Source organism: Calonectris borealis, chromosome 2, assembly GCF_964195595.1.
Source record: "Calonectris borealis chromosome 2, bCalBor7.hap1.2, whole genome shotgun sequence".
Classification (NCBI taxonomy): Eukaryota; Metazoa; Chordata; class Aves; order Procellariiformes; family Procellariidae; genus Calonectris; species Calonectris borealis.
Window position 1 is genome coordinate 63,404,378 of NC_134313.1, and position 26,343 is coordinate 63,430,720.

A 26,343-nucleotide genomic window follows, 5' to 3' on the forward strand; every position below is an offset into this window, starting at 1 on the left:
AAGTACTGTAAAGACTAAAATAATTTTCTTACTGCAGTTTTCCTTAGCTGTTTTCTCTTCCCCCACACTTTAGCCTTTCCCATATGTACTTAGGATCAGAGCATTCTTTCCTTCTTATTTCTTGCATTTTGCCATCATCTTATCATTTGTCAGCATTCTTATACAATTCAAATGTTCCTTGAAGTGAAAGAAATTGTCATTTGCAAGATTTTCTCCTCTACCATCATCTTTTTCTTTCCTTAGTATTACCAACATGGAATGTCTCAGTTTCATGAAGTTTCTGTTCAAAAAACTCATTAAGTTTTGAGCTTGAATAGGAAAATGAAACTACCTGCATTTTGTATAAAAATGCTTAGTCTCTGTTTACATCCGTGGTAAATGAAATAATTTTACTTTACTTTGGACAGGCATAAAATTCAGGAACAGAGTTGTTATTCTCACACTAAACCTCACTTATACAACTTATGTGGAAATGTTTTATATTAGTTTCTGGTTGACTGAGCCTGTGGTTGAAAGGATAAATTAGGTCGGGGATGCCAGCCACCTTGTACAAAGTACTCAGCCTTTTCAGGTGGCTTTGTTAGGGCACTCATCCAAGATTGTATTTAGAGTCTTAAGTAACTTGTTGATCATTTTGACACATTTCAGTATTAAACTGCACATGTTTCCTCTCAAAAGCCTTTCTTCAAGGTTGTGATGCCTGTATCTTTCATTATAAAACAAAATCCTTGACCATAGTCACTTCTCTAACACACACAAATTATATCACCTGTTTAATGATTCAGAAAAAACTACAACTCTCTTAATATAGTGTGCCAGTCAGGAAGAACAGCTGAATGTTTTCTTTAACTGATTTAAAACAAGATAGTTTGTTTTCTCTCACAAAGCGAAATGGCTGAAAATAAAGTATTCCATCACATCACAAAATAGTTTGGGTTGGAAGATGGCTCTGGAATTGATTCATCCCAATTGCTTGCTCAGTGCAGGGCTAGCATAGATCAGGGTTGCCTGATAAATACTTTACAATAGAAAAACTAAAAATTCAAAGTATCACTGCAGAAAATTTCATTTCTGTAGAATCTGTGAAACCAAATTCAGAAACCCTTCTTTCTGAGAGTTTTCATCTGGAAAATTCTGTTTGTTTTGAAGCACAGTTGGACCTTAGCCTAATTTTGTGATAAGTGAGAACATGATTATGCCTCCTTCAACTGTGTTGGCATAGTTAAGGAGCTGGACTCAGAACAGAGGAAGTGAGGAGGCTGGTTTCATATTGCAACATTAGCACAAGTGTAAAAAGCTGTAAAGATGAAATCAATTAATTTCTGTAAGTACCACTGCAGTCCGTATACAGAAGACAACATAAGAAAGCTAAGTACAAGCTTACTGTCTTTATCTGCATGTTGGCTTGGAGTACAGAACTAAAAAAATTGCTACTCCAGTCAGATACTTTCTTTTATTTAATCTCCCTGTAGTTCAGGCATGCAGGCATACAATTACTTATTACAAATAGAAGAACACAAATTGAAGAGATATAATATGTAAAATAGATTATTTTTCCCAAATATATGTCATATTTTGGCTGCAGGTATATGGGCAGAAAGGGGAAAGACTATTGGGTGATATGAGACATGTGCAAGTAACTTTCTTTTCCATCTCCTAGATGGAGATGTTAGGTAGCAGGTTTATATATGTCTCCTCCCTTTATAAACACACAGAGGCATGGAAAGCCGGTATTATGAATAAAAAGATGGATTACTAGGAAAAATCTCCAATGGAAAAAGATAATCAATTAAAAGTAGAGGGCAAGGTAAACCTATTCATTTTTGGGAAAGATGTGGCTGATGTTCTGATATTTCTACCGCAGGAGCTACATCAGCTTGTGATAGCCTAAGTAGGTAATATACAGTTTAAATCCAATAGGAGAACAAATGTTTAAAAACACTGTCTGGAAACACACAACCGCAATTAAACCAACCTGAGCTTTAGTCAATACATTAATTTTAGTTATGTGATTCAAGATACTGATTTTAAATACTTGTTATTTTAGGTAGGCATACAGGTGAAACAGCACTCATTTTTTCTGTACATAATATTTACAAGCAATTCACATTATTCATAGATATTGAAACAATTATCACTATTGCAAAGCCCTAAGGACACGGATTTTCTTTATGTCAAAATATTGATGTGTAAATGTACTCTTCACAAAACTCCAGCATTCTTGTGCCAAAATTGGAATGTTGAAAACTTTTCCTTAAGACTCAGAAATTTTACGTATTGTAAATTTACTGGTTTTAAACTGCCAATCCTGCAATCTTTTCTGCATGCACATGCAAAATTTCTTCTTTTCTAGAGGAGGACTTGATGACAATGCCAAAAACCTTTAAGATAAACAATAGTCTTCCAATTCTGGGAAGTGACAGGGTTCTGTAACAAGTATATTTTACTCACTTACTAATCTTGATGCTGGCAAAAAAAAAAAAAAAAATCATACATTTGATTTCAAATTCTAAAGAAAATTAAAATGCCTTTTAATTGAGAATAAAAATGAAATATTTTAAAATGTTAGGAGGGGTTTTTTTACATTCTTAGTATATTTTGTATATGTTTTATCATCAATTTAGATTATTTTTATTCAAAATTTTTCCTAGTAAATAAACTAATCCATTTTCTTAAACATCTGCCTCAAACATTGTGTTTCCTGATATTTTCCCTTCAGAAAGATAAATATTTGATGAAATGAAATACAAAATTATTTTAGAAAATACAAAATTTGGAGCCCAGCTGTGCTCCCTGGAGTTTTAATTCCAACTTAGTTAAATTCAAGGCAAAATTTGTATTTCTTTATTTGGAACTGAAACAGGCCCACAGTTTCACTTTCAATAAATATATGGAAATCAATATGCTGTAATGTAGTTTATGCTATTTTTCAGTTTCCATCTGCTGCCTTCCATTGCATCTTTTTGTGAGTGACAGCATAATAATTGCTGTACCGATTAATGCCCTTCCAATCCAACTGCATCGTTACTGCAAAATAAATGTTTTGCTTTGTAGCAGTTTATCCTGCTATGAAACTTTGCTTTAGTTATTCCAATCATCTAACAGCAGAAAAGGAAAAGCTGCTTTGTCATCAACAGCTCAATAGAAGACACTGTATATTCAATACAGAGAGTTGGCAGAATTCTAACCAGTATCAATTTATAAATAGAATAACAGCAATCATTTATTTTCTGCCTTAAATGAAAGTATCTTTTTTGATTAAAGAATAGCCACTTAACTGATTTGAGATTGTAGTAGGGCTTTTTTTGAGGAACATTTCCTTTATCCAGAATAAAATGTGGAGTCTCTTTCTTTGCAACAAAAGCTCTTAGAGGATAAAAGCTTCCATCTGAAATAAGCAGTCGTAATAATTTAGTTTCTTGCAGTAAGCGTTTCATTTTTCCTAGCGGGCTTTCAGTGCATAGCTACAGTGCCTTTCCTATTTTGTCCTGTTTCTTGACAAAAATGCTGCAAAGAAAGAATATTAGAGGTTGAAACATCTCGAGGTGTGCTTCCCTCGGTACAATCTGCGGGCTTCCTCTGGTATAAGTAGGAGCTTTCACCACTGTTGGGAAAGTCCTTAAAGAACATAAATCTAGATTAAAGGCTGGTACTAGTTTTGTGAACTTTTCTGGCTGAAGGGCCGCATTTATTGTCCGGTGAGAATTGTATGAGGAAACGACATACAACTAATTCCTTCCTACTAACATTTCATTCCTGAAACATCTGTTAGTTAATTGGGTTTTTTCCACTTCCTTGCACCATCCTTTGTGGAGAAAACCTCATCGTCTCTGTTTCACTGGTTTCCAGACTGTTCTGTTTATTGTGAACAACAGAATTTTCCAATGAATATTTCTAGAAAGAAAAGATTGCTTTACAATGCAACAAGTGACTCACTTTATTTGGTCTTAGCTTGCACTGATTGACTCATATAAATTTCTTTTGATATTTTTCTGTGTTTTTCTATAACATTTATAGAAACATCTATAGCAATCACAGAGCTCTTGTCCTCATGATGTCTCAGAGCACTCCCAAGTACAAATATACGAAACATAATACTAATAAAGATATCCAATTGGCTTTAATTTAATGACTTCAATTTTGTGCTCATAATCTTGGGAATGGAAATGCCAAATTTTATTTTCAAAAATGAAGTTTATTATTATTATTACCTAGAAAAATAAAACTGCATTAGAAGAACATCATTTTGTTTGCAAAGTCATCTGTTCAGAGGTTAAGAAATCCCAGATGAAAGCTTGCTGTGCAGCTGCAAATGTTTGCTGTTTTATTTTACCTAATGACTATCTAATATGAGGTGCATAAAAGGCCTGCAACAGAAGCTGGTTCTATTAGTTTTTAATCATTGTACTGCAAAAATATACACTTATATTAGATCTTGTATTAGGAAAGCTTAGTCACAGGGTTTCAAAAGTGATCCTGAATCAGAGAAGTGAGCAGTCTGGTGGCAACGGCATTCGCCTGCATTTGGTTGCATATTGCTCACAAGTCATCATTCCCCAAACAAACTATCTGGCACCAAAGCCAGTCTGAGAATAACCCTGCCATCTCTTACCCTTGGCTGCTTGTTCCTGCTCCTCGGCTGTGCCAGTACAACGATTTGTAGGGCTCTTGCAAACCAGATGACCAAAGTGCTTCAGTCTACAAAGCAGCCTTTCAGTCGCAATGGCACAACTGAGGAACAGTGAACAGCACTGTGGGCAGCGAGGAGAAAGGGAACATTTTCAGCTGATTTTTCCATTACAGAAAGTGTAATGTCAGACCTTACCCACAGGCAGAGAGGAATTTTACATAGATGAGTGCTCTAACCAAAGAATATCAGATGAGAGAGTCCCTTGAATTATTGTGTTGGAAACAAAAAACGTGACCTTTTTTTCATTTAGAAAAGAAAAAGGTTTAGCACCTGCCTTCTGGTTAAGAGTTTGAATTCTGAATCCAAAAAAAAAGAGAAGCATCTCCCAAGAAGCAGCAGTAAGGGAGCTTGTAAAGCTTATCTCATTCGCATGATCTCTTATTTTCTTTTTTTTTGTCTTTTTTTCTTTTTCCTTTTCATTTAGCTGAGTACTGCAAGTTTTCTCTTAGAAGTTGTGATCGATCTACTTATATGTACATCAATCACTGTTGTTACTAGGAAACCATTGGGTTTTTCCTCTAAAGAATCGTTATAAATAAGCACCATGTCATGAAATAAGATCCTTGTGAATACTGCCTCTGCTTGCAACATAATTAAGATCAGGAAAAATCTAATTTTGGTGTAATTTGCCAGGTTACATTAAATTATCTTGATGAATCATTCATACCTAATTACTTTGGACTACAGCTTCATTGTATTCTATGATCCTGAGAGTAAATTTAAACAAAGGATGAAGTAGGCTTAATAATAGCTTTCCAAAGTCCTGTCCTAGAACAGGAAAAAAACAAACAAGCAAACAAAAAAAAAAAACACAACAAAATGTTTCATATGTAAGCCACAAGAAAAGACTACTGGTGTCTTCAGGTCACAAAGTGTGTGTTAATCAAATTCCTCTTATGCTGACTTCAGAAGAACTGTAGAGAAGAGTTAGTTTTGTATTCTTGAAAACAGCTGTGGTATCAAAGAGCTGCAAAAAACCACAAACAGCATTCTTCTTCTCTCTTAACCTTTTAAGACCCAAATATGCCACAGAAAATACTGTTGAAGCAGGACATTTAGAAAGCTGTGGAACTTAAAATTCTTTACTGCAAAACCTTTTCCTGTATCTTCAGTTTCAAAAGCCTTACTGCTGACATAAAGCGTAACTGTACCTAAGACTTCATAAGGCTGATCATCTGTATGAGTATTAAAATAATATTTAGTAGAAATGCAAATAAAAGAATCAATTATCATTTAGAATTTCCAGTATGGGATATACTAAATTTTAAAAAAAGGTGAACAAATACTTAAATTTTGGAAATGTACTACTTAGAAGTTATAAGCCAATCCGGAACCATTGGACTATTTAATTTTGCCACCATTACTTTTGATTAGTTTTATTTAAATATATTAATAAAGTTCATTGTTTAAAAAAAAAAATAAGTTGAAAGTAAACATATTGCATAGAGCCATTCTTTCCTAAACTCACAAATTCTCTATTACCCATAGCTTTCTCTTTTCATTTGAAAAAAGTCGTCTATTCTTTTTGTTATTATTCCATAGATTGATGTCATACTGTTCAGCTTGAGCTTCGACCATGTGTCTTAGATCTCTTGTCTCTGTTGAGTGTGTCTTTTAATCTTTTGGATCTGAGACTCTCTCTCTCCCTCTGACTACATATCCTAGCAGTTAGGGAAGAAGAAGTCACTTATCCTCACTAACCCCTTTGGTTACAAAATGGCTAAAATCAGCCCTGTTGTGAGATTTAACAGCTACAAATTTTCTTTTACAGAATAGTAAGGGATGTGCTAGCAGCTGAGGTATACCTCCAGGAAATGGAAGACCTGAATTTAATTTCCTTTTTAACCTTAATAGGTTCAAATTCATCTTCTATATTCTAAGAAACTGCCTTAATACCTTGGTTAGAAATTAGTTTACTAGGGGCACTCTTCATCACTGTATTAAAGCTTCACTAGTCTACAGAAGTGAATTTGGAATTAATTATATGACATACAGCACATGATACAAATAGGCCTGAGTTTAGGGAACTCTCTTGGTTGGCAAGTGTCTTTACTGCTGCTCATTGTCACAGGACTATTTGTGTGTTTTACATTTTTTGGATAAAATACATAAAGAGAATGGAGGAAAATTGTACCTTGACATATTTTATTTATCTTTATTGGTAAGAAAGAGAAAAATTTTACATAGCCAATCACATGGCTAGATTAGCAGTTCCCTATGGCCCTTAAATTATATATGATTCTAGCTTCTGGGTAAAAAGAAAACAAGACCTTACATCCTTAGAAGGAAAAATGCCAGATTTGGAACACAAAATTAAAACCTATAATCATGCCACTTTCTATGTTTAGATTTGCATTAAATAAAAAAAAAATCTAACTGTAATTGTGATGCAAATCCCAAATAAAAGTAAAAATGTATGAAGGCCTCACTTAATATCATAGTTAAATGTTGGTCAAAGCAATAAAACTTTTAAGACTATTCTCAAACTATGTATTATCCATGCTTTTGCTTTGCAGCTCAGACCTCATAGCCACCATACATTTTAATTCAGTTTGATGCAAAAGCTTCTTGAAGCAGAAAACATTTAAACCTGGCATCTCAGTCAGGTTTTGATAGCCAATGTCAATTTAACCCAATGAATGAATTGTAAAAATACACATACAAAATTCATCCTGCTTGGTCATGCTATGAAAGGGATTTTTATGACCATTAACGTGCCACTGGAAATTCAATCTCTAGTTTTATTGTCTTTAGTGTCACTGAGATGTACCTTTTATTCTATTTTTCATTTAGTTGGTGGGTTTTTTTTTCTCTCTTGGTCCCAGTATTGCTCTGACAGATTCATTTTCAGGGGGATCAAGATTTTTTTCATGAAGCAGTCAGCAACGTGTTATAGCTAAACTTTTCCAAATATAAGTTAGGATGAAGTTTTGCCAAATCCAACCAACATCATTCTTGGTCCAGCACTACTGAGGCAGTCTAGAAAGCTGCTAGCTGAGCTGAGTTCTTCAGCGATTGAGTCTATATTCTGTCAATTCTTTAATAGCTCTGTGGTTGAAGGAAGAATAAGATTTTGCATTTCTACATATAATACATGTATTAAAGATATTTTTAAAAGCATTATCCAAAACCATTTTAAAGCCAGGCTTCAATATACATTTCCAAAAAATGGAGAATATATGTTGCATGAAGATACACATTTTGGAACTTAACTTTTTGTAACTAATTAAATCTCAAGTTCAGAAGGGAATTTTGAAATAGGCAAATGATTGGGATACAGAATCAGGCCATAGGAGTCATCTTCTAAGTTTGGTCATTGGCTTTTCAATGGCTTTTCACACATGGTTTCTCATCTCGCTGGTTGCAAGTAAACAAGCCATGTTTATATGCGATTAACAAGCCTGTCTGAGGAAAGATCTCGCACGTCCTTTTCCCAACCAATGTTCTGCCACTGTATACCACCTTCAGTATAGCCGTATACCACCTTCAGTTCATTTTGAAATGACAATGATTCTGTGTTTACCTGACAAACTGGCTTTCTATTTGAAACACAGTAAGTACATGAAGCGGCATTTGTGTGACAAATCCCTTTGAAACTGCTGGCGTTACTTCCACCACTTAAGCAGTGCTTCAGGTAAATAAGAAGTGGATTAGTACTTCATCAGCTCTAACGAACAAATATAACTGAGATTTATAGAGTAGGAAATATATAGATATGATATTCTGAAATTTAAAAAAAAAAGAAAAATTTCTGCCCCTAAATTATGCCTGTGTTAGGTCCGGGATCTCCTGCCTCAGGCACAGGCAAAACCCTCCTCTGCAGCCCCCGCAAGGCCCCATGTGGCACGTCTGTTTTCCGGGCACCCTGGCACCACAGGGCAGTACAACGTCAGCCTGTCAGAGCCCACATCCATGGCGAAAGGCCTCAAGTAAATTAAAATTAAATTAAAGCCCAGTTACATCCTTTGTGTCCATGTCCCCCCTCGCAGGTCACAGCCTCGGCTCGGCAAAGGTGTCCCGGGCGCAGACGTTTCCCAGCTACCCCTCGGAGCAGGGCGAGGAGCACCAGCAGTCCCTCTCGCTGGTCAGCAGCTACGCCTTCAGCTACGGCTCGGGCCTGGTGCAATGACAGCCGGGGGCGGCCGGCTGAGAGAGACAGTCGAGCCTGGAGCCTGCCGCCAGGGCCGGGGAGCCACCAGCCCCCTCTGCACCCACCATTTGCCGTGAAAACTGATGCCTACGAGCTCCAGCCGGGTCACCGCCACGGCGGAAACCTGGAGAGGCGGCTTCCCCGAAGCAGAGGCTAAGTCTTTATTTATTTATTTTGCTGTTCCTTTTGTCAATACGTTCAGGACGGAGGGCGGGGGGAGGGGGATGCGTTCGTGTTGTGAGAATGTGGTGGAAACAAACGAAACTGTGTTGGTGTGAAGGTTTCAGCATGACCGGAGAAGGCCCGTTCTGGGGCTCCATCGCGATGGCACATTCAACATCGGGGCCTTCCTACCCGCCTCCAGCAGCAGGCTGGCCCATCTTCAGCCATAATGTTTTTAGGTCCTTGCCACAGCCCACTGATTCCCACTGGAGTCACTGAAACGTCGCCGATTCAAGACGCAGCGTCAGCACTGCAGGGGTCACCTTCAGATCCAAGCAAGTTCGCTCATTACCCTACAGGGTGGTCAGGTGTTTTTTGAGCCAGATGCCAACAGATACCGGAGTAGCAAGCTAATACGGTTTGTTGGGAATAGAGTTCAATGCGTTAAGGTAAGGTTATTGCTTGGTATGGCTCTAATCTTAAATTGCCAGGGCACAAATTCATCCCTTACTAACAGGCGCATAATTCTCACGACATTCCTGAGAGCTGTGAACATCCATACCAGCACCACAGTCTCGCCCTCAGAACTGCTGTGAAGTCTTCTTATTTGCAAATTATTTAGGTAACCTTGCCTGCAAGCCTAACTTTAAAAAGCAGGAAAACTGTTCTTCAGACAAATAAAAGTGGGCTGCATCCCCTGCTGGTGACTGTCTGTGCCACGGCTGGGCCAGATATGGTAGAGCAGAGCTCTGGTCTTGTCTTTCTGGTCAGCCTTACTTTGATTTTCTCCGTTTCCTTCTCAGATTTCTGTTTCCGATGCACATTGTATCTTGTATGATCATGTGTCAAGCATCGGTTTACTTTGAAAAGGAGGATGAGTACATCTCAATGGAAATTTTCTGTCTTTGGAAGACATCTTTAAAAAATGAATTGTAGTAGGTGTCTTTGTAATCAGTAATGAGGGAATAAGTTGGAAGGCATACCTGTAGGTGGGGAAAAGTTTTGTCTATCCTGAACATTTAGATTTTTGTAAGTAGTATCGAATATTTCAGTACTTCTCACGATGCCCTAAAATGTTTGAAATTGTGGGGAGAAAAATCTGCCCTCTTGCTATGATCTGAGCAGCCTTGTGCTCTGTTCCCAGTGTGAAACGATTGCCATGATTACCAGAGGGATTTGTCTCGTTAGTTGTTTCTCAGGACAGGCTGAGGAAGCATATCAAGGAGGAGACACATAGACTTTTTTCCAGTGAAACAATCAGTTTTATGTACCATAATTTAACTGAAAAAGTGCTGTTGGGTCATTTTATATATGCACATATATATATATGTATTAAAAAGTATGGAAGAAACTTCTGCTTTTGACTAAACATTTACTGATACAGTATGTCCAGCTTTTCTCCAACCATTTTCCAGGCTAAGAGACCTTGCAGACTTACAGCTTTCTACACCTCAGTGAACAGCTGCTGAATAAAAAAGCTTTGTGATCTGCTTGAATGAAACACTTCTACCCTACCATAACCAGCTTTATTTATTTTTCCTCTTTTTCCCTGTCTCATTCACTACCTCTTTTCCTTCTCACAGTGCTGCCATACTCAGGAATAGAACAGCTCCCTACAGAGAGTATTTTGATGAGCTAAAATGAAACACTGCTCTCCCACGCTGTCAGGGAGCTGTACCTATGGTGCTCTCTGAGCAGTACCCATCAAGGAAGCTTCATTCACACTTTCATTTAAGAAAAAAATTTGGTTGACATTTTGCTTTGGGAAAATTTCCAGTTTGCAAATGTTGCATGCAAAATGTGATACAAAAGAATAGATACTCTGCTGGTGTAATTCCATTATTCAATGAAGCTTTGCCTTTTGAGGAACTGGCCAGTTACTTTTATTGCTATGCAACGCAATTCTTTCACTTGCCCTAAAATTATATATTTTCTTTAAAATTCCTTACATTTAGTTTCCAATACGTTCTGCAGATTTCTATGCTGCGTCCACGTAACTATCTCCCTCTGTGACTTGAATACTAGTCATTTAATACTTACATATTCTACGTAGTCCAAAAGTGGGGAAAAGTCAAAACAGGACAGTATCAGAACTGCTTTATAGTTCCAGTGCCCGTATACTTATAGAACCTATCTAAACCCTAAAGCTAGTGCTTTAGCTATGTTTAGATAAAAAGCATAAGATGTATATAGTGTGCTCTTTCCATTTCCTGGGGAACAGTTGCTGTCTGTCACAGATGGTTTGGTCTTCCTATACAGTGCATGAATATTGTCTAGTTAATGAAAATGTAGATGCTATTTCCAAACAAAACTCAAAAAAGGGCGGGGCGAGGAGGGGGGATTGGCCACGTATAGGAGTTTTACTAAATATTTTGCTCTCATTACATAATGCAACTATCCTCTCAACTTATACATTTATAAACATCTGTGAAGTCCCATCTTGTAGCAATAGGCAGAAAACTGAACTCCAGGACAAAGCTGGAGAATGCACCCAACAAAAACCAAACCTGACCTATTGGGAACATATTTCTTGTAGAGAGTAAACACAGCCACACTGGAAGTTGAAAATAAGGATGCAACTTCACAGTGTACTGTAACACAATCTAAGAAAACTGGGCACCTGAAGCACAAAGGTATTCAGCAGCCAGTGGATGTTGCCATTAGTGCCACTCCAGAACAGCAGATGATATCACTGTAACATCTGTGTATTCACATAGCTTCCAGAAATGTTCCTCAGAAAAGCTCCATGAGAACCAGGCCGGCGCTGCGCCAACAGTTTGCCAGAAAATTCTGTTTCGCAGAATTGCTTTAATTCCTGGCATATGCCTGTCAATAATCTAAGTGATTCCCCACTGAGACTACTTTGTACAGCTCCTAGTGCTTCCGCCAGAAGGAAAACTCTCTTTTGGCACACGTGGTAGAGCTGCCTGCCTAGAGACTACAAGGGCCTTCAAATAGGCCCATGGTACCCCATGGGTCCCTGTTCAAGTCTCGGCTTTTTTCATGTGCAAGGCACACAGACAACACGTCTACTCCTGACCCAAGAGGAGCTCTCCGTTTTCAGCTAGTGAGCTGTGAAGAAACGGAGGGCAAGAAAATGTCTTCAGTGGCAACCAGGTGCAACTGGTACAAATGGAACTTAGCATTAGTACATTATAAAATAAAAGAAATAATATAAGGCTATCGCTTTCATTTTGATTCTGAGGATGTGTTATGAATATGTAACTGTAACCATGACTTAAATTTTTAAAAAATGACCCTTGATAACAATATATTCATCCCTATGAACAAATAACACACATCATTATTAAATATAGTTACTAATATATGTTAACTGTGAATATTATAGATCGATGCATGCTGGTACTTTTGATTTTGTAGTCACTTGGTGCAGAAAAGGAGAAATTGAAGGAGACTGGTAATAAATCATCAAATGGTGCTAAGGTATTTGAGCAGCCCCATTTCTTAAACAGCTACATCTTATTACTGGTAGTTTAAAACATCTGTGAGTGTACTCTTTTGAAACAATTTTGCCTGTCTATGTAAAGCAAAAAGAAAGAATATGTTGTAACATGGAGTTTGCTGTCTTACTGAGTAAATGTTTAGGCTTTGCCTTCTGTGGTAGGCTCTGATTCCTCAGAGCCTCACATGTATCGGTCCATGCAAAATTCTGTTCTTGGGGTTTTTTTGTCAATTTTGTTTTTTTTCCCCTAAAGCAAGCAAGTAAAACTTGGAAATGTATTGACAAACCAAAGAAATTTGTTAGACAGCAACAATAGCAGCTCTCTCTTGTTTTGACAAAAGTCTGCCGTGACATTTTGGGAAAATACTTCATTTCACAACATGTGAATAGAAATCCTGTTGAGAAGCAGCAAACACGTTTCTAATCAAGTCTTGTTCTAAGCTAATAAGACTTTGCTGGAGGAGGGGTTGAAATTAAATATCTGAGGTCAAAAGTCTTTTAAAGTGCTCTCTACAGCAATAATTTAAGTACAACATACAGCCTTCAGGCACCCATTTATTCAGGGGTTGCTAAGTGCAGGTAGTCTGTGAAGATCCTTACTTGTTCATGGCGAAGAGAAAAAGAGAGCATTAATCAGATCTCTGTATTGCACTTACCAGAAAAGGAATGAACTTCATGATTGTTCAGTTCTCCAGTCTAATAGGCAATACTATGAGGAGTAGTGATTTTTGAGATATTTGACCTCTAGGAACTGACAAAGACCATCAGCCTGTGGCATATAAACCTCTACTCAGACTTACCTCACCAGCCACATTTACTAGTTTTCAGCTGGTAACCTAGAAACTGCAGGGTGGTATTCCATGAGAAAATATAAGTATCTTGAATATTAGTGGCTGTGCTTTTTAGCATGAAATACAGCATTATTTACAACTGTTTCTTCCTAAAAAGGAAAAAGGAAGGTGTTTCAATTAATCTCTTTTTTAGTGTTTAATATCAGTGTATTTTAGCTCCTTTTTATACCTGCTGCAAGGGAATAAATGTGGCTTTTATCCACATACAGAATAGAGTGGACTGTGCAGAAAGTGTGAAAAGCTGCTGTTTGATTACAAGAACAGATCCAACAGCACTGAAAGTTTCATTTTTCCACACGTCATCTAAATACTTGTGACTCTTTCCAAACCAACTTCTTACACAACCTGTATATATTAGAATCTTATATTTTTCACCACAGACAACTGGTTGGGGTGCCTACCTATGTTTTGTAAGTAGAAGATAATGACTGTGCAACACCATTGTAGTGGCATAACTTTAAAATCAAAGGGTATAAGGTTGGATATATTAATTCTGCAGATACAAAGTCTTGCACTCCATAAAGGGTGCTGTGTTTGTTCATGATATAAATAAATGCTCTTCACTTGATTTTAGATAAAAAGGTGTGTTATATTGGAAACACGTACAGACATACTGGAATGAAAGCAATGTCAAAGAATATTGACTAACCTGTTGTAACAAGAAGTTTGTCTCTCTGTCCAGGCCCTTACAAGACAGTAAAAGGTGATAGATGAAGGTGCTGTGTATTCAGCAATTATTTAAATGGCATTATGCTTAGAAACCTCAATATTAGAATCTATAGGTGAGCTGGTTCTATTGAAGAAAATGGAAGTTTCACTTTGCAAAGATGTTTTTCGCATCTTTGCATACATATACAGCTTGACAGATTTTTATGGATATGATTAAAACAGATACGAAAGTAACTGAGGTTTAAGTATGATTAATTATAATTAAAGCATTTTAAAATGTCAATATTGTTATGAATATTGCAAGTTGTAATGGAGAAAAGATTTTCTTTTTAACTAAATGCAAGATCAGAATATAATATGCTCTCTAACACGAAGGAGTTAATCTTTTTAAATCTCATACTGAAAGTCTCAAAGAATGGGTTTCATTGTTTTTTTTTTCCTTCAATACAGAAATCTTTGTGAAGTTAAATAGATTTACCATGTTTCCTTACAATCCTGGGATTGGCAAGTGAATGGATACATTTTACAGTAAATTTTTTCCTGTAACAATATTTGACATGAATGAAGTTAACCCTCATTTTTAATATAGGCTACACGTTGTTTTCAATCTTTTTTTTAAATTGTATGATTGCAAGACTGCAATGGGCATAGAAAATAGTACAGAATTAATCAGCTGTCTTGGCAATTCCGTAACAGTAACAAAAATAAAGGTTTCACTTAAACATTTATTCTCATCACTGCTCCTATAGATAAAACAGAATAAATGATGTAAAATAAGCAATCCTTTTTGATGTTAACTGTTGCATTTCCTGAATTTCTGTAAATGACAGGCTGTGACAGGAGATACTTATTTTCCAGAACTGCTTTTTGCAAGTCGTACTGATTTAAGATGGTTGCAAGGAAAAACAGACAATGCAGAAAAAAAGTATTGTGACTTCCTACGGAAGTATGGCATATGCTCACCTTTTATTTCTTTTTCCTTCTTTGAAAAACATCATTATAGAAAGGCAGAGATGTTTTTGAAACCTAATAAAAAGGAAATGAAAAATAGAGTAAGAAATCAACAAAAATTCAAAAAAGATTAGGAGAATTTAGCAGACATTTAAGCACATAACAATGTGTTATGTTGAGTGCAAAAACAGTTTCCTGGAGCATTCAACTTCTGACTTTATCAGGAACTGGGAACAATATTTTGTGTTTAATCCAACCCACAGCTCTAAGTTGCTCTATAACAATGGACTCAGGAGTGCTGGGCTCATTTTCCCTAATCTGGCTGGAAGAACCACGTACCAGTTCAGCTAACATGCATTATGCAATATAGATGCTTAAAAAATAATATTTTGCACAATGCATCACAATTGTTATCACACGACTTTGGGGAACTTACTGCAGCCAGATATTGCTAAAAATATGATTTAGAATATTTCAGAGCTGATCAAATTCTGGGTAATAAAAGCAACATCTGCATTTATGATGCATAAAAATACATACATATGTGCTCAGCCTTTATGCTTCTAATTACAGAATGATCTGACAGAGTTCTAGTGGAAAGTTTGTCCCATACTACCGTTGTTGGGCAAATTATGGAAATTTAAAAGAAAATAATAAATGTCTGCTTCAGACACTTTCATTTCAGAGGAAAAAACTGTATTAACAGAGAGTAATTTTAATACATACAAATATTCCTAACATACATTTCTGTCTTCAAATACACATATAGACATCAACACAAATGGAGAAAGGTATTGAAAAAAAAGAAAAAAAGGAAAGCTACTGTGTATTTTTTTGACTATACCTTAGTATGATAAGCTATTGATCACTTAAATCATGTTATAAAACTTACTGGTTAATACTACAAATGAATTATTTAGTGTAACAATCTAATTAAATAAACTTTTAAGAAAGGTGTTAAATATCCTTTAGAATCACTGAGACACTTTTTTTTCTAAAACTACAAAATTTTCTTTTTAAGTAAGCATAAAGCTAGAAGAAATATGTCAGCCACTGCTAGTAATTCATATTAGTTATTTTATATAATTACACCAGTTAGCAATGTGGATAGTGTGGAAGGAATAAACATATTATTCTTTTGAAACTTGCCTTAGATAACTTTGTGTATTTCCTTTGATTTTTCTAGCTTGAACATTATGTCCTAAGTTATATGTAGGGATATATAACTGCAAGACCATAAGACAAATAGTAAGGTAAATCTACAGCTTTATAAATCTAGCCTAACCAGGCTCAAGAAACTAGTCAGAGCAGTGGCCCAGTCCCGTGGCATGGTGGCAGCCTGCTCCAGTAGTCTCTGAGCTCCCACAGGTGAGACTATCTCAATGATCCCAAGGGTCTCTTATTTTAAAGAAACTGTTGGCAAACTCATCACGTGTTTGTCCCATGGTTATCCAGATGCTCAGGCTCTTCTCATCGCTCTTAATGCGTTTTACTCTTAGAAAAGAACTAAAAAAAAGAGTTATGCGTAAAAGCAGAAACAAGGACACTCTCGCTGGAGGAGTGCCCTACTGAGCCCTGCAGGCTCTCCTTAATCCTTAAAACATAAGTCGTTTCTGTACAGGAGCCCAGCTTCAGGGGGAAGAATGGAAAGGGCAGGGGAGAGGAGATGCACATCTGATGCATGCTGGGGGAGACCTGGGCCAGGGTCTTCCATTTTCTGGCTGATTTGGCAGGTAAGATGCTGGATGAACTGATTGTGGTAGCAGAAACATCCAGCATTTCATGTGACAGTGAAAAGTCTAGTCTAGCTTAGTGTTTTGAAGACCACTGTGGGTCTCTAGCCTCAGGGTGGAATCCTTTGCACTGGATGTCAAAGGGACAGTGGCCACCCTGAGCCCACACATATCCTGACACCACATCCCAGCGAGGAATGGCAATGGAATGCCTTGTGCTCTAGCCCAAAACAGTTCCCCAGGAACGTGTGGGTATTGGAAATGTCTTTTCAGTTGCATTACTTACACCTTAAATAATACAGTCTGAGAACTTGACATACAATTTCTGCTCCTGGGGTCCACAGTCTAAAAGAGCATTTTAGCACCTATCTTGTAGACAGACAGGGCTGTTTTTGGAACTAGCCCTTAGTGTCAGACTTACAAAGCTGTTTAGGGGATTAACTCCTATTGAGCATCTAGGCTTTAAAGGAAATAAGTCTTCTTTCACTTGCACTGGGGAATACTCACTGAGGCAGAGTTTCAGCTACTGTAAATAAATACCATTGATTTGAGCTTTTGCATAGCTCAATAATATAGAAGGTTTAGAGGAGCATGATGCAGATATGATTTAAAAATAGATTATAAAAAAATCAGAGCCCTGGTTCCCAGATGTATTTATGGTTACACAAAAATCACCACCACCCCTCCAAAAAAAAAAGAAACAACCTAGAAATGAATCTGATAGTGAGATCAATGCTCTGAAATCTTTTCTTTTTCTGAAGTAAGGTTTCTTATTTGGATATCTCAGGAGTAAGCTAGCATCCGTCTGTCACCAAATTAACAAATGCTGGTAGCACCTATACTTTAACTATTCTGCCTGCTTTGTTGCCTTGGTCCTCTCCTCCTGTCCCCTAGTTCCGGGATAAGACCTTCATAAGAGGTAGGTGGTTAAGTTGCTCAGCACAGCTAGAACAAGCTATTTCTGAGTGTTCTTGAAAAAATTTAGGTGCCTAACAGGAAAAGTTCCTGGGAATTTAGGGTAGGTGGAGGTCAGAAAGAGGCTTAAGTGCTGGACTACCCTGTCTAACATGGGGGTTTGGAGGAGTCCAGCTTCTTGTGTTCCTTAGTGAGTCCAGCCCTTAAAGCAGGCTGTTTCCTCACAGAAACATTGTTTTACCTCAAGATGCACAGCCAGGGAGAGCAGAATGAGCAGTATCATGGATATATTATAGAGTCAGAGAAGCTCTTTGAGGTAAAGGAACATATCTGAGATGAATAAAGAAAGTAACAGGAGATAATGTAGGTTACTGTTCTAACTTTCACCTTCTTTCATAGACTGTGAGTTCAGTATTTGCCCTGTTGATCCAAACTCTGGTGACTACCTCTCCTACATTCAGAAGTCACAGCAAAGACTAATTACAAATATTTTTTTCTCTGATTTCTTTTTTGAAAGAGAGCTGAGTCTATACCCTTTAAAGACTTAGTAGTACTATTAAGCATGGAATTTTCCTTTGAACATGGAATTTAAACATCTATCTTTTCACCCATCATAAAAGACGAATTTTATTATTATGGAAAAGAAATCTGTTTTCACTTTTCTTAAAATCTCATAGATTCATTTTCCAGTTACACAGAAGGTAGTGATTTAAGACTTTGTGTTTTTTAATGCAAACGTGCTTTATTATGTTTATTTCCTTTCAGCAAAGTTTCTAAGGCCTTAAAACAACAAAAAAAGACAGAATTATCTTACAGTTTAGATAGTGTGCTGAGCTGGTTGCTATCCATAGTTGTGTCATGTTTCTTATTTTTTTTTGCTCCTATTTGGGCAAGCGGTACAGCATGAAATAACACAGTAATTGTTCAACACAAAATTTCCAAATTACAGTTGATGAAGTTCACTCAAAAGGAACTAAAAGTTTCCAAAAGAAAAAGGCAAATCTATGGACAATATTGAAAATAAACAGCAATAAACAATAGTTTATACTATTTTAGACTGGAAAGCTTATTTACATAATCCAAACTCTATCACAGCAAACAGGCTCTTGCTGGGTCCCATCCTGCCATCAACTCATGAAATATTTAATATCACATTTCAAATTACACTTTTGGAAGTTTCTCTCGTGTGTAGCTTACTAGTTTTTAAGCCAATGAGAATATTGATAAGTTTTGGGTTGTTTTCTTTTCGGTTTTCATTTATATCAGTCTCATGTTCAGCTGCTGTTCACTGATATTACCATGGTACACAAATGAATCTGTTGTTTTGGGTTTGTTTTTTGAAAAAAATAATATATTGTTCTTATTATGCTATGTGTGATGTGATTTTCCCTGTGGACTATCCTGGTAGAAGTAATGTGTCTATGGAATTTGAATTAAAACAGATGAAATACCTGCAAAGGTGTGCACTACAGATTTTTTTTTTTCTTCCTCAAATCTCAAAAATAAGCAATTATTTTGAAAAGACAAGCTAAAAGTACCAAGGGAGGCAAGAAATAAGGTCATTACCAGAAATAATCAAAACAATCTGATATTCCAGGTACTTAACCTCAACCTCTCCCCCTTTTTTACCCTCAGTAAAGTAGGGATGTATTTTGACTGTCTCTACAAGCAGTGAAACAATACCAACTTCTCAGCTTATGGATATTTCTGTATCAGGGTTCCAACTGAGAACTTCAGTGTAACCAAGTTCATTACATTATCATTTTGGCATTTTAATAAAAATGGGATCATCAAATAAACGATCCAATGCTACAGGGTTTTATTTGTAATGCTGTGCACAATTTAGAATTATCTGCTATAAAATTTGATAACTCAGGAAATAAACCAACTTATTGATAGTACAGGTCTGTGTATCCTCATCAACTTCACATGCAAGCATTTATATATCTGAAAACTTTCAGTAAGTGAAAAAAAAAACATATCCCTTGCAATGTGTATGTGTCCTTGTTCAGGATTACACAAAACCAAAATGAGATGTTTTCTAATGGTATATGACATTGTAAACAATTTAAGTCTTCAGTACTAGGTTGAAGGACAGTTTGGTTTAGGTTTTTAGATTTTTAGCTGAAGTGTAGGATAACCACATGACACTATTATTGCTCAAATAGTCCAGAGAAGCCTTGTGTCCACATTATTCTCAGAAGAACCTAGACTCCTATTTTCCTGTGCACGTGAAGAAAGCTTTCCATTGGAGAAGGCTACGCAAAATGTGCTTTTCACTGTCAGGCTGTTGATGCTCCTTTCTAGCCAGCCAAGTGGAACCAGTAACTGATCTGTAGGCAGACTCATGATGCCTCCCCCCAAACCATTTCAAAAAAATAACCCAACATATTCAGCAACACTTTTACTAGTGCTTCAAGAGAAAAGGGAAATCAAGCATAGGTGGGCTAGGCACAGAGTTTGTAGTATGCAGACATATATGATTATCAACCGTCATGGTAACACCTTCATCTACTGGGATTTCATCCTCAGTAATACAGCAGATTTGTAAAAGACCAAAAGATGTGTAGATCCTAATTCTCAGGTCTGCCTTCTAGTTCTGTTTGTTTAAAGATTTTTTTGTCTGTTTGTTCAATTTCTGTGTGGTTTCTTCTGTAGATTTCAGCAAAATATATACATATGCACACATACAACTACATATGTATGTGTATTTTTTTGTAAATGTTCTCAATCACGCTTTTTTCTGCTTTGCATCATTTATTCATGTATCTTCCATGTTCTCATTTATTTTTTGTGCAACTAAACCTTATAATAAATTATTATTAAATATAACCTGACAGTGACTGAGTCTTCATGTTTTGTTTTCTCCTGGGCATGGGGGGACCGGTGGGATGGAAGGAGAGAGGGAATAGAGCAGGGCTACACTTCTGTTCCATCCCCAAATAGAAAGCACTGAAATCATTGTGGTGAGTGGCAAGAAGCCTGTAAAAACATACAGCTGTCAGATAGCAAGCTTCTGTTCATACTTTTAAATCTATGTTCAAGGATCCCTTATATATTTGCTTTTGTCAGCTGAATAGTATTGTTTGCCCAGCAGCAAAATAATACCTCCTGTGTGGAAAATCATGGATATTTATTGTTCTACAGAGCTCTAGTCTGAGATGCAAAAAATCATGGATGTAGACAACATCAAGCACATTTTCTTTCTCACACTGTCACACAGGCTTCTCAGACACATAGATTTCTCAGACCAAATTAACTTTATGTAAAGGTATGCAACTCCATTCTGCATATCAGAGCTGTTCTAAAATTCTTACTTAAGAGTACACCTACGGGGTAAAAATGTTTAAATTCAGCAGTACAAATAATCTTTAATTCTACATATAAATCAAAGGATACATTAATGTTGCAGGCTACAACACAACACAGACACACCTGGTGTAACCTGGCCCAGGCTGGCTGTCCAGCCAAAGCAGCCCAGGCAGTGCTCAGCACAGCCAGTTTGTCCTTCCACGTTTTGCCGGCACAAAGAAAATAAAGTCTAAGCTGCAAATATAAGACCTGTGCTTTGGTTACTTCATTCTTAAGAAGGAATCTAATGGTCTTTTCTTAGGTTTGTGTGAGACATTTTTGCAGTTGATGTAAATCTCCTCTTTTTGCCTGAGTGCTGATTCTTCTCCTCTTCTTTCTGTGTTCCATGTGCCATGAAAATTGGATCTTCCATAACTGTTAGCACACTAGAACAACGTTAAAAAAAAAAAAAAATGTTGTTGTTGAAGGACTTTTCTCAAAACAGCTCCAATTTTGATAAAAGGAGAAAAATGGCAAATTTTCCTCATATGCTGATTTATTATTGGGAAATAGTCACCATCAGTCAAAATATTTTTTGTCTTCTCGCTTTCTACGAATACATTTCAGGTTCAAGTCATATGAAAAAAGAATTTGCATTTTGAATATGTTTCCCAGATGTCCCATATAAGGTGCCTGGTAAAGCACCAGTGGAATGCCCCCTTCCCCTCAATGCACACTTCAGGTACATAAGTAGTCTTCTACGTCAATCTTAAAACATTAATTACTCTAATGGTATTAACCACACTAAGAATTAGTCATGTCATTAAAACAACTTAATGTGATGGTGCCTTGGTCTGGCCTGGGAGGAAAGATCGTTTCTGAAGCAAATGGCTAGTTCCTAGCCTATGATCACCCTCGGAAGAGCTTCATTCTGGTACAAACAGTGACCCGAGTGTCAGAATGAGAGAAATGGAAACGACAGGACATCAAAGGGCTTTATAAGGACACATCTACAGTGGAGCTCACTGCTGGATCATACAAAAGTGCCATTTGAGAGGAGATAGGTGGAAAGCTAGAGTCTCACATAACTGTGAGAATGGGGTCATTTCCTTAAGCACCACGTCACTTCATACCCCAGCTTACAGTATGAAGAGGCAAGGCAGAAGCAGTGAAGTTGCCTCCTATCTTTCCACTTCTAAACTTCAGGCCTTGAATAGGATTATAGGAGGGGAAGACTCAGAGCTCCAAAACATTGATTGTTACAACACAAAAAGAAAGGAGAAGCGCTGAAACAGCTGTCCCAACTAATTATAGTGAAGCTGAACTAGAAGAAATACATAAAGACAAAGGGTATCACAGGTTACAATTTTTTGCCTCGGTTTTACAAGTAGTGAGTTGAGGAAAAAAGGTATTAACAATACACAAATAATCTAAAAGCTAGCAAACAAAAAGAGCTAATTTGTTAATAATATGTAACACAGTTGGGTCTCTAAATGTAGCTGTAAAATATTAAAGAATATTAATCAAAAAAGATGAATAACGATAATCATAGTTTAAGATTAGACTATAAGATTCAAGGAGTATAAAGATCAGATACAGAAGAGAAAGATGTTAAGAAATATGCAATACGAAATACTAGTAAACTCCAGCTGATCTTACCCGGGTCTGAGTAGAATACAAAGCTTTTGATAAGGCCTCTGTGATCCTCTTCCTCTTCTTTCTGATGACACACATTCAGTCAGAAAAACAACGGAGGGAACTGCACCCTGCATCATAGTATAGTCCAAAATATCTAATTCCAGCATACAAGAGATAATGCTGGTATTGCTTATTTTCCCACTGAAACCAATAAAAATCCAAGTAGTCCTCCTCTGACTTGCAAACTGCAACATGCATGAGATTGGTAGTGTTTCATAAAGGCCCAGACAGAGATAAAAAGACCTTCTGATTCAGGGGCAAATACAGTAATATGTTGCCAGCAAGTTCCAGCAGCTTCATATATTGTGGTAGGGGAAGAAATATTTTTTCTACTCACTATTTCTTTTCATTGGAAGCAGAGATTCTGGATCAGGCCACTAGCGTATATTTGGCAAGGAATACAGCAAACTTAGATAATGGTTTAAACTATTAATCTGGATCCAGCTGTGAGCAAATTTGGAACACAGAATTAAAAGACAAAAAATGCTAGAAGATTTGGAAAACCTCAAGATGTCACCTATCCTGTATGCGCAAGATAAGAACACCCTATGCCTAGGCTTATGTTATTCCTGACAAGTCACCCTTGACATGAAGTTTCAGCTAATACCACTGTAAGCATGTAGCTGGCCAAGGAACTTGAGTAAGCCATTTGTTTTTTTAATGTGAAAAAAGGGGAAAAAAAATGGAAAATGTCACTTTTTTCACCATCGGCTGTACAACTGATTAGTTTTTTTCAGTTTAAAATTTTGTCAAGAAAATTAAAATTTCACCTCTATCTTTTTTCTAGTTGATTCTGAAGGAGATAATAAGTTGAACTGTTAACACCTTCATACTTACCTGCCTCAGTATATCAAACAAATTGGTTTGTTACTCACTTTTTACGACAAGCAGTGGTGATGCAGAAGATCAGTAGGAAAACTAACAGTAAGATGGCAGCAGAAATTCCTCCAGCTATGTAGATAATAAACCATTTGGGATCCCAAGTTGCTAAAATACAATTGTAATAAATATGATAAGTATTTTGTATAAACCAGCATGAACTTTTTATGACAAACTAAGTTGAAAATCAACAATTATGTAGAGACAGTATTCCATGACAGCTCATGCTCAGTATTCAGACCTCATGACCATTTCCTCATTTCTAAAATGCCTTTGTTATGCTGAACTAGCTCTTACAAAAGTTGTGACTGGGATGACCAAGGGTGAGTGAACACAGCACAGTGGTATGAAAAAAACAGTGACGCCTTGTATAATCCTTTCCTATCTCCTTCCCTCCCCTGGTAAGAAAACAGTTCAACAGCATACATAAGTGACTCAATATATGGATAATAAAAGCACCCAGACTACTTAAGTGAATGTTCTTGGCATTGTAAAGCTTGTCCCATAAGAGATACCTAACAATCATGCAGTACTTCCATGGGCAACAAGACATTTTTCAGAGTACCAGGAAGATCATCCCAGTGTCCAAGAGGTTTTCTATTCAGTACTGCATAGTTGTATCAGTTATTTTCTGCTCTAATTCAAAAGGAAATCTGTTCACTTTTTAACAAATATATTTCCACATAAATTTCTCCCATTATGATCGCCTTTTTTTTTTTATAACCCAGTACTGTACATGCTTTGATGATGGATATCAGGAAACCTACCCTATCTGTTCTAGCCTAAACAAAAATTATAGAATTACAACCAAGGCAGGAAAAGTAACATTTATAGTAGTTTTGCTTAAACTACTGCACAGTTTAAGTGCGTAGACTTCTTCACTATGGAGTCACATCTTCAAATGAAGCTAAGGAGCAACATATAATAACTAAAAGGTAGAGACAAGCAAGAAGATGGCCTCAAGGTATGGGTCAATATATTCTTGTGGTGCTCAAGCTTGTGGAGAAGTAATGTAATCTTATTCTCATTTTTTAGGTAAAAAAAGATGGAGAAAAAAGTAGTGATAAAGTCACACAGGAAGTCCACAACACAAATCCTCAGTACAGTTATCATGCATTTAAAACACTTGTGAATTTTTCTCTTGTCACAATTCTGAATTTGGTTAGTGGTAGCATTAAAAAAAAAAAAGGTGTGTTAAACCACAGAACTTCAAGTCAACTTTTTGCAGCCCATCACAGTGCCCTGCTTCCTGCTTTTCTGTTGCATCTCTGCACTAGCACTCCTCAGACTTGAGACTAATAGCACAAAAAGCAAGCAAACACGAATAATATGTAATGAACACTTCTGTACATAGCGTATTTGTGGCTAGCAGCATCAGCTACCAGGACACAGTATCAGCTATCAGGACACATCTTAGCCAGATGATCTTACCAACTTCTTGGCCACAAACTTGTTTCTTGTGTTTCAGATACAGACTAGCAATTCATTGGTGAACAGGGACTAAAAACTGTCTTTAGGTTAGTCCCTCTTTAATGTTCTGCTCACTGTACAGAGAAAGATAATATCCGAAGATGAAACCACAGCTGCCCAAAGAGCTTTGATTCTGGGTAGACAAGAAAGTTACATGCTCAGTTCATAGACAAAGGAAAACTATCAGTACCACTAACAATACTGAGCCATCGCAAGATGGCTTTTCTCTCCTGGATCAAAAAAGTTCACAGCTTCTTATCTGGGTATCCTGAATACCAGTTGAGACTTACTCAGGTATTACTTATTCAGGTATTAATACTCTTTAGTATTAATATGCTCATTGGAAAGGATAAAAAAAAAATACTGATCACAGAAGAGTCTTATCCTTGAATTCCAATGTTATTTTACTGGAAAGAAAAAAGAAAGAAAAACCTCTCAGAAGTTTGTGCTGCTGAAGTATGTGACATAATAGAGAAGGCTGCCTGATAACAAAAATTGATGGCTTTTGTATTATAATCACATATGAAATCACTCTGCTTCCAGCATGTTTTCAACTGCTGTGTACTTAAAATAACAAGTTAGTGCATACAGCTATGTCCAACTTCAGGAAAAATTATAATGTCTTTTTTTCCAAGTGTTTAGCTACCCACCACAGAAAATCATTATCTGTGACAATAAGTGCTTACAGAAATAGGGAGAAAACATCCTGTAAGCAACAAAGAAATTTTAAGATTTTAGCTACTCTGTTAAAAATCATGTGTTTAATTATCATCAATCATGGCTGAATCTGGATAGAGTTCCAGATTTCAGCAGCATCCCCATCCTGCAGTCTAAGCACTCCAGACTTCATTTTTCTTTTCCTGAAGTTTCACCTTCAGTTTTATCTGGCCAAGATAATAATCTCTGAGTTAATGACTTTGAGAGCTGAGATTATCAGCTGTCAGTTAGATTTGGATGAGAAAAATCATTAGATCTTTTTTTTAGAAGAAAAAACTCAAAGCCCTTTTGCCTTTTCTCATTTGAAGTGAGCAAAGCCTTCCTGAGGCATTTGTTTTCTTTAACTATACAAAAACCTTTATAATTACTGACTTTAACATAACATTCAAGATTTTGCAGAAACATGTCAGAGGCTTGTCATGTGTCTCTTTAGTTCTTGTGTTCTCATCAAAAGGGTTATGCTGACGGGAGGTTATTAAATGTATTCTCAGCATCGGTACAATTTCTGTTAAGTATTAGACAACGTGTCCCTCTCTCACCCATCTTCGTAGCTTTGGCATTTTCTCTGCAAGACTCTGAAATTTTTTTGTGTGAAGGCTTTCGACCTTCAGTGCACTGACTTTGGTTTTGAGGAGGAAGCACTGATGGGCCAGACAGTTATTTGTTCTAACAAGAGGTTTGAACTACACTGTAAAGATCTTCAT

The 26,343-nt window shown here is 36.8% G+C and overlaps 2 protein-coding genes across 2 annotated transcripts in view; one reads left to right on the plus strand and one right to left on the minus strand.

The window, feature by feature from the left end:
- The window catches only part of DOK6 (docking protein 6), a 252,832-nt gene extending 244,013 nt beyond the window's left edge, over positions 1–8,819 (plus strand). Inside the window, exon 8 of the mRNA XM_075142169.1 lies at positions 8,680–8,819. Within this exon, the coding sequence (XP_074998270.1) occupies positions 8,680–8,819 (140 nt within the window). The remainder of the gene's footprint in view (positions 1–8,679) is intronic.
- A 1,019-nt stretch (positions 8,820–9,838) lies between these two features.
- Positions 9,839–26,343, minus strand: part of CD226 (CD226 molecule) — a 38,440-nt gene continuing 21,935 nt past the window's right edge. The window contains exons 4-6 of the mRNA XM_075142170.1: positions 23,449–23,560; positions 22,535–22,595; positions 9,839–21,321 (exon numbers count right to left, since the gene is read on the minus strand). Coding sequence (XP_074998271.1) covers positions 21,157–21,321; positions 22,535–22,595; positions 23,449–23,560 — 338 coding nt within the window. The 3' untranslated portion in view covers positions 9,839–21,156. The remainder of the gene's footprint in view (positions 21,322–22,534; positions 22,596–23,448; positions 23,561–26,343) is intronic.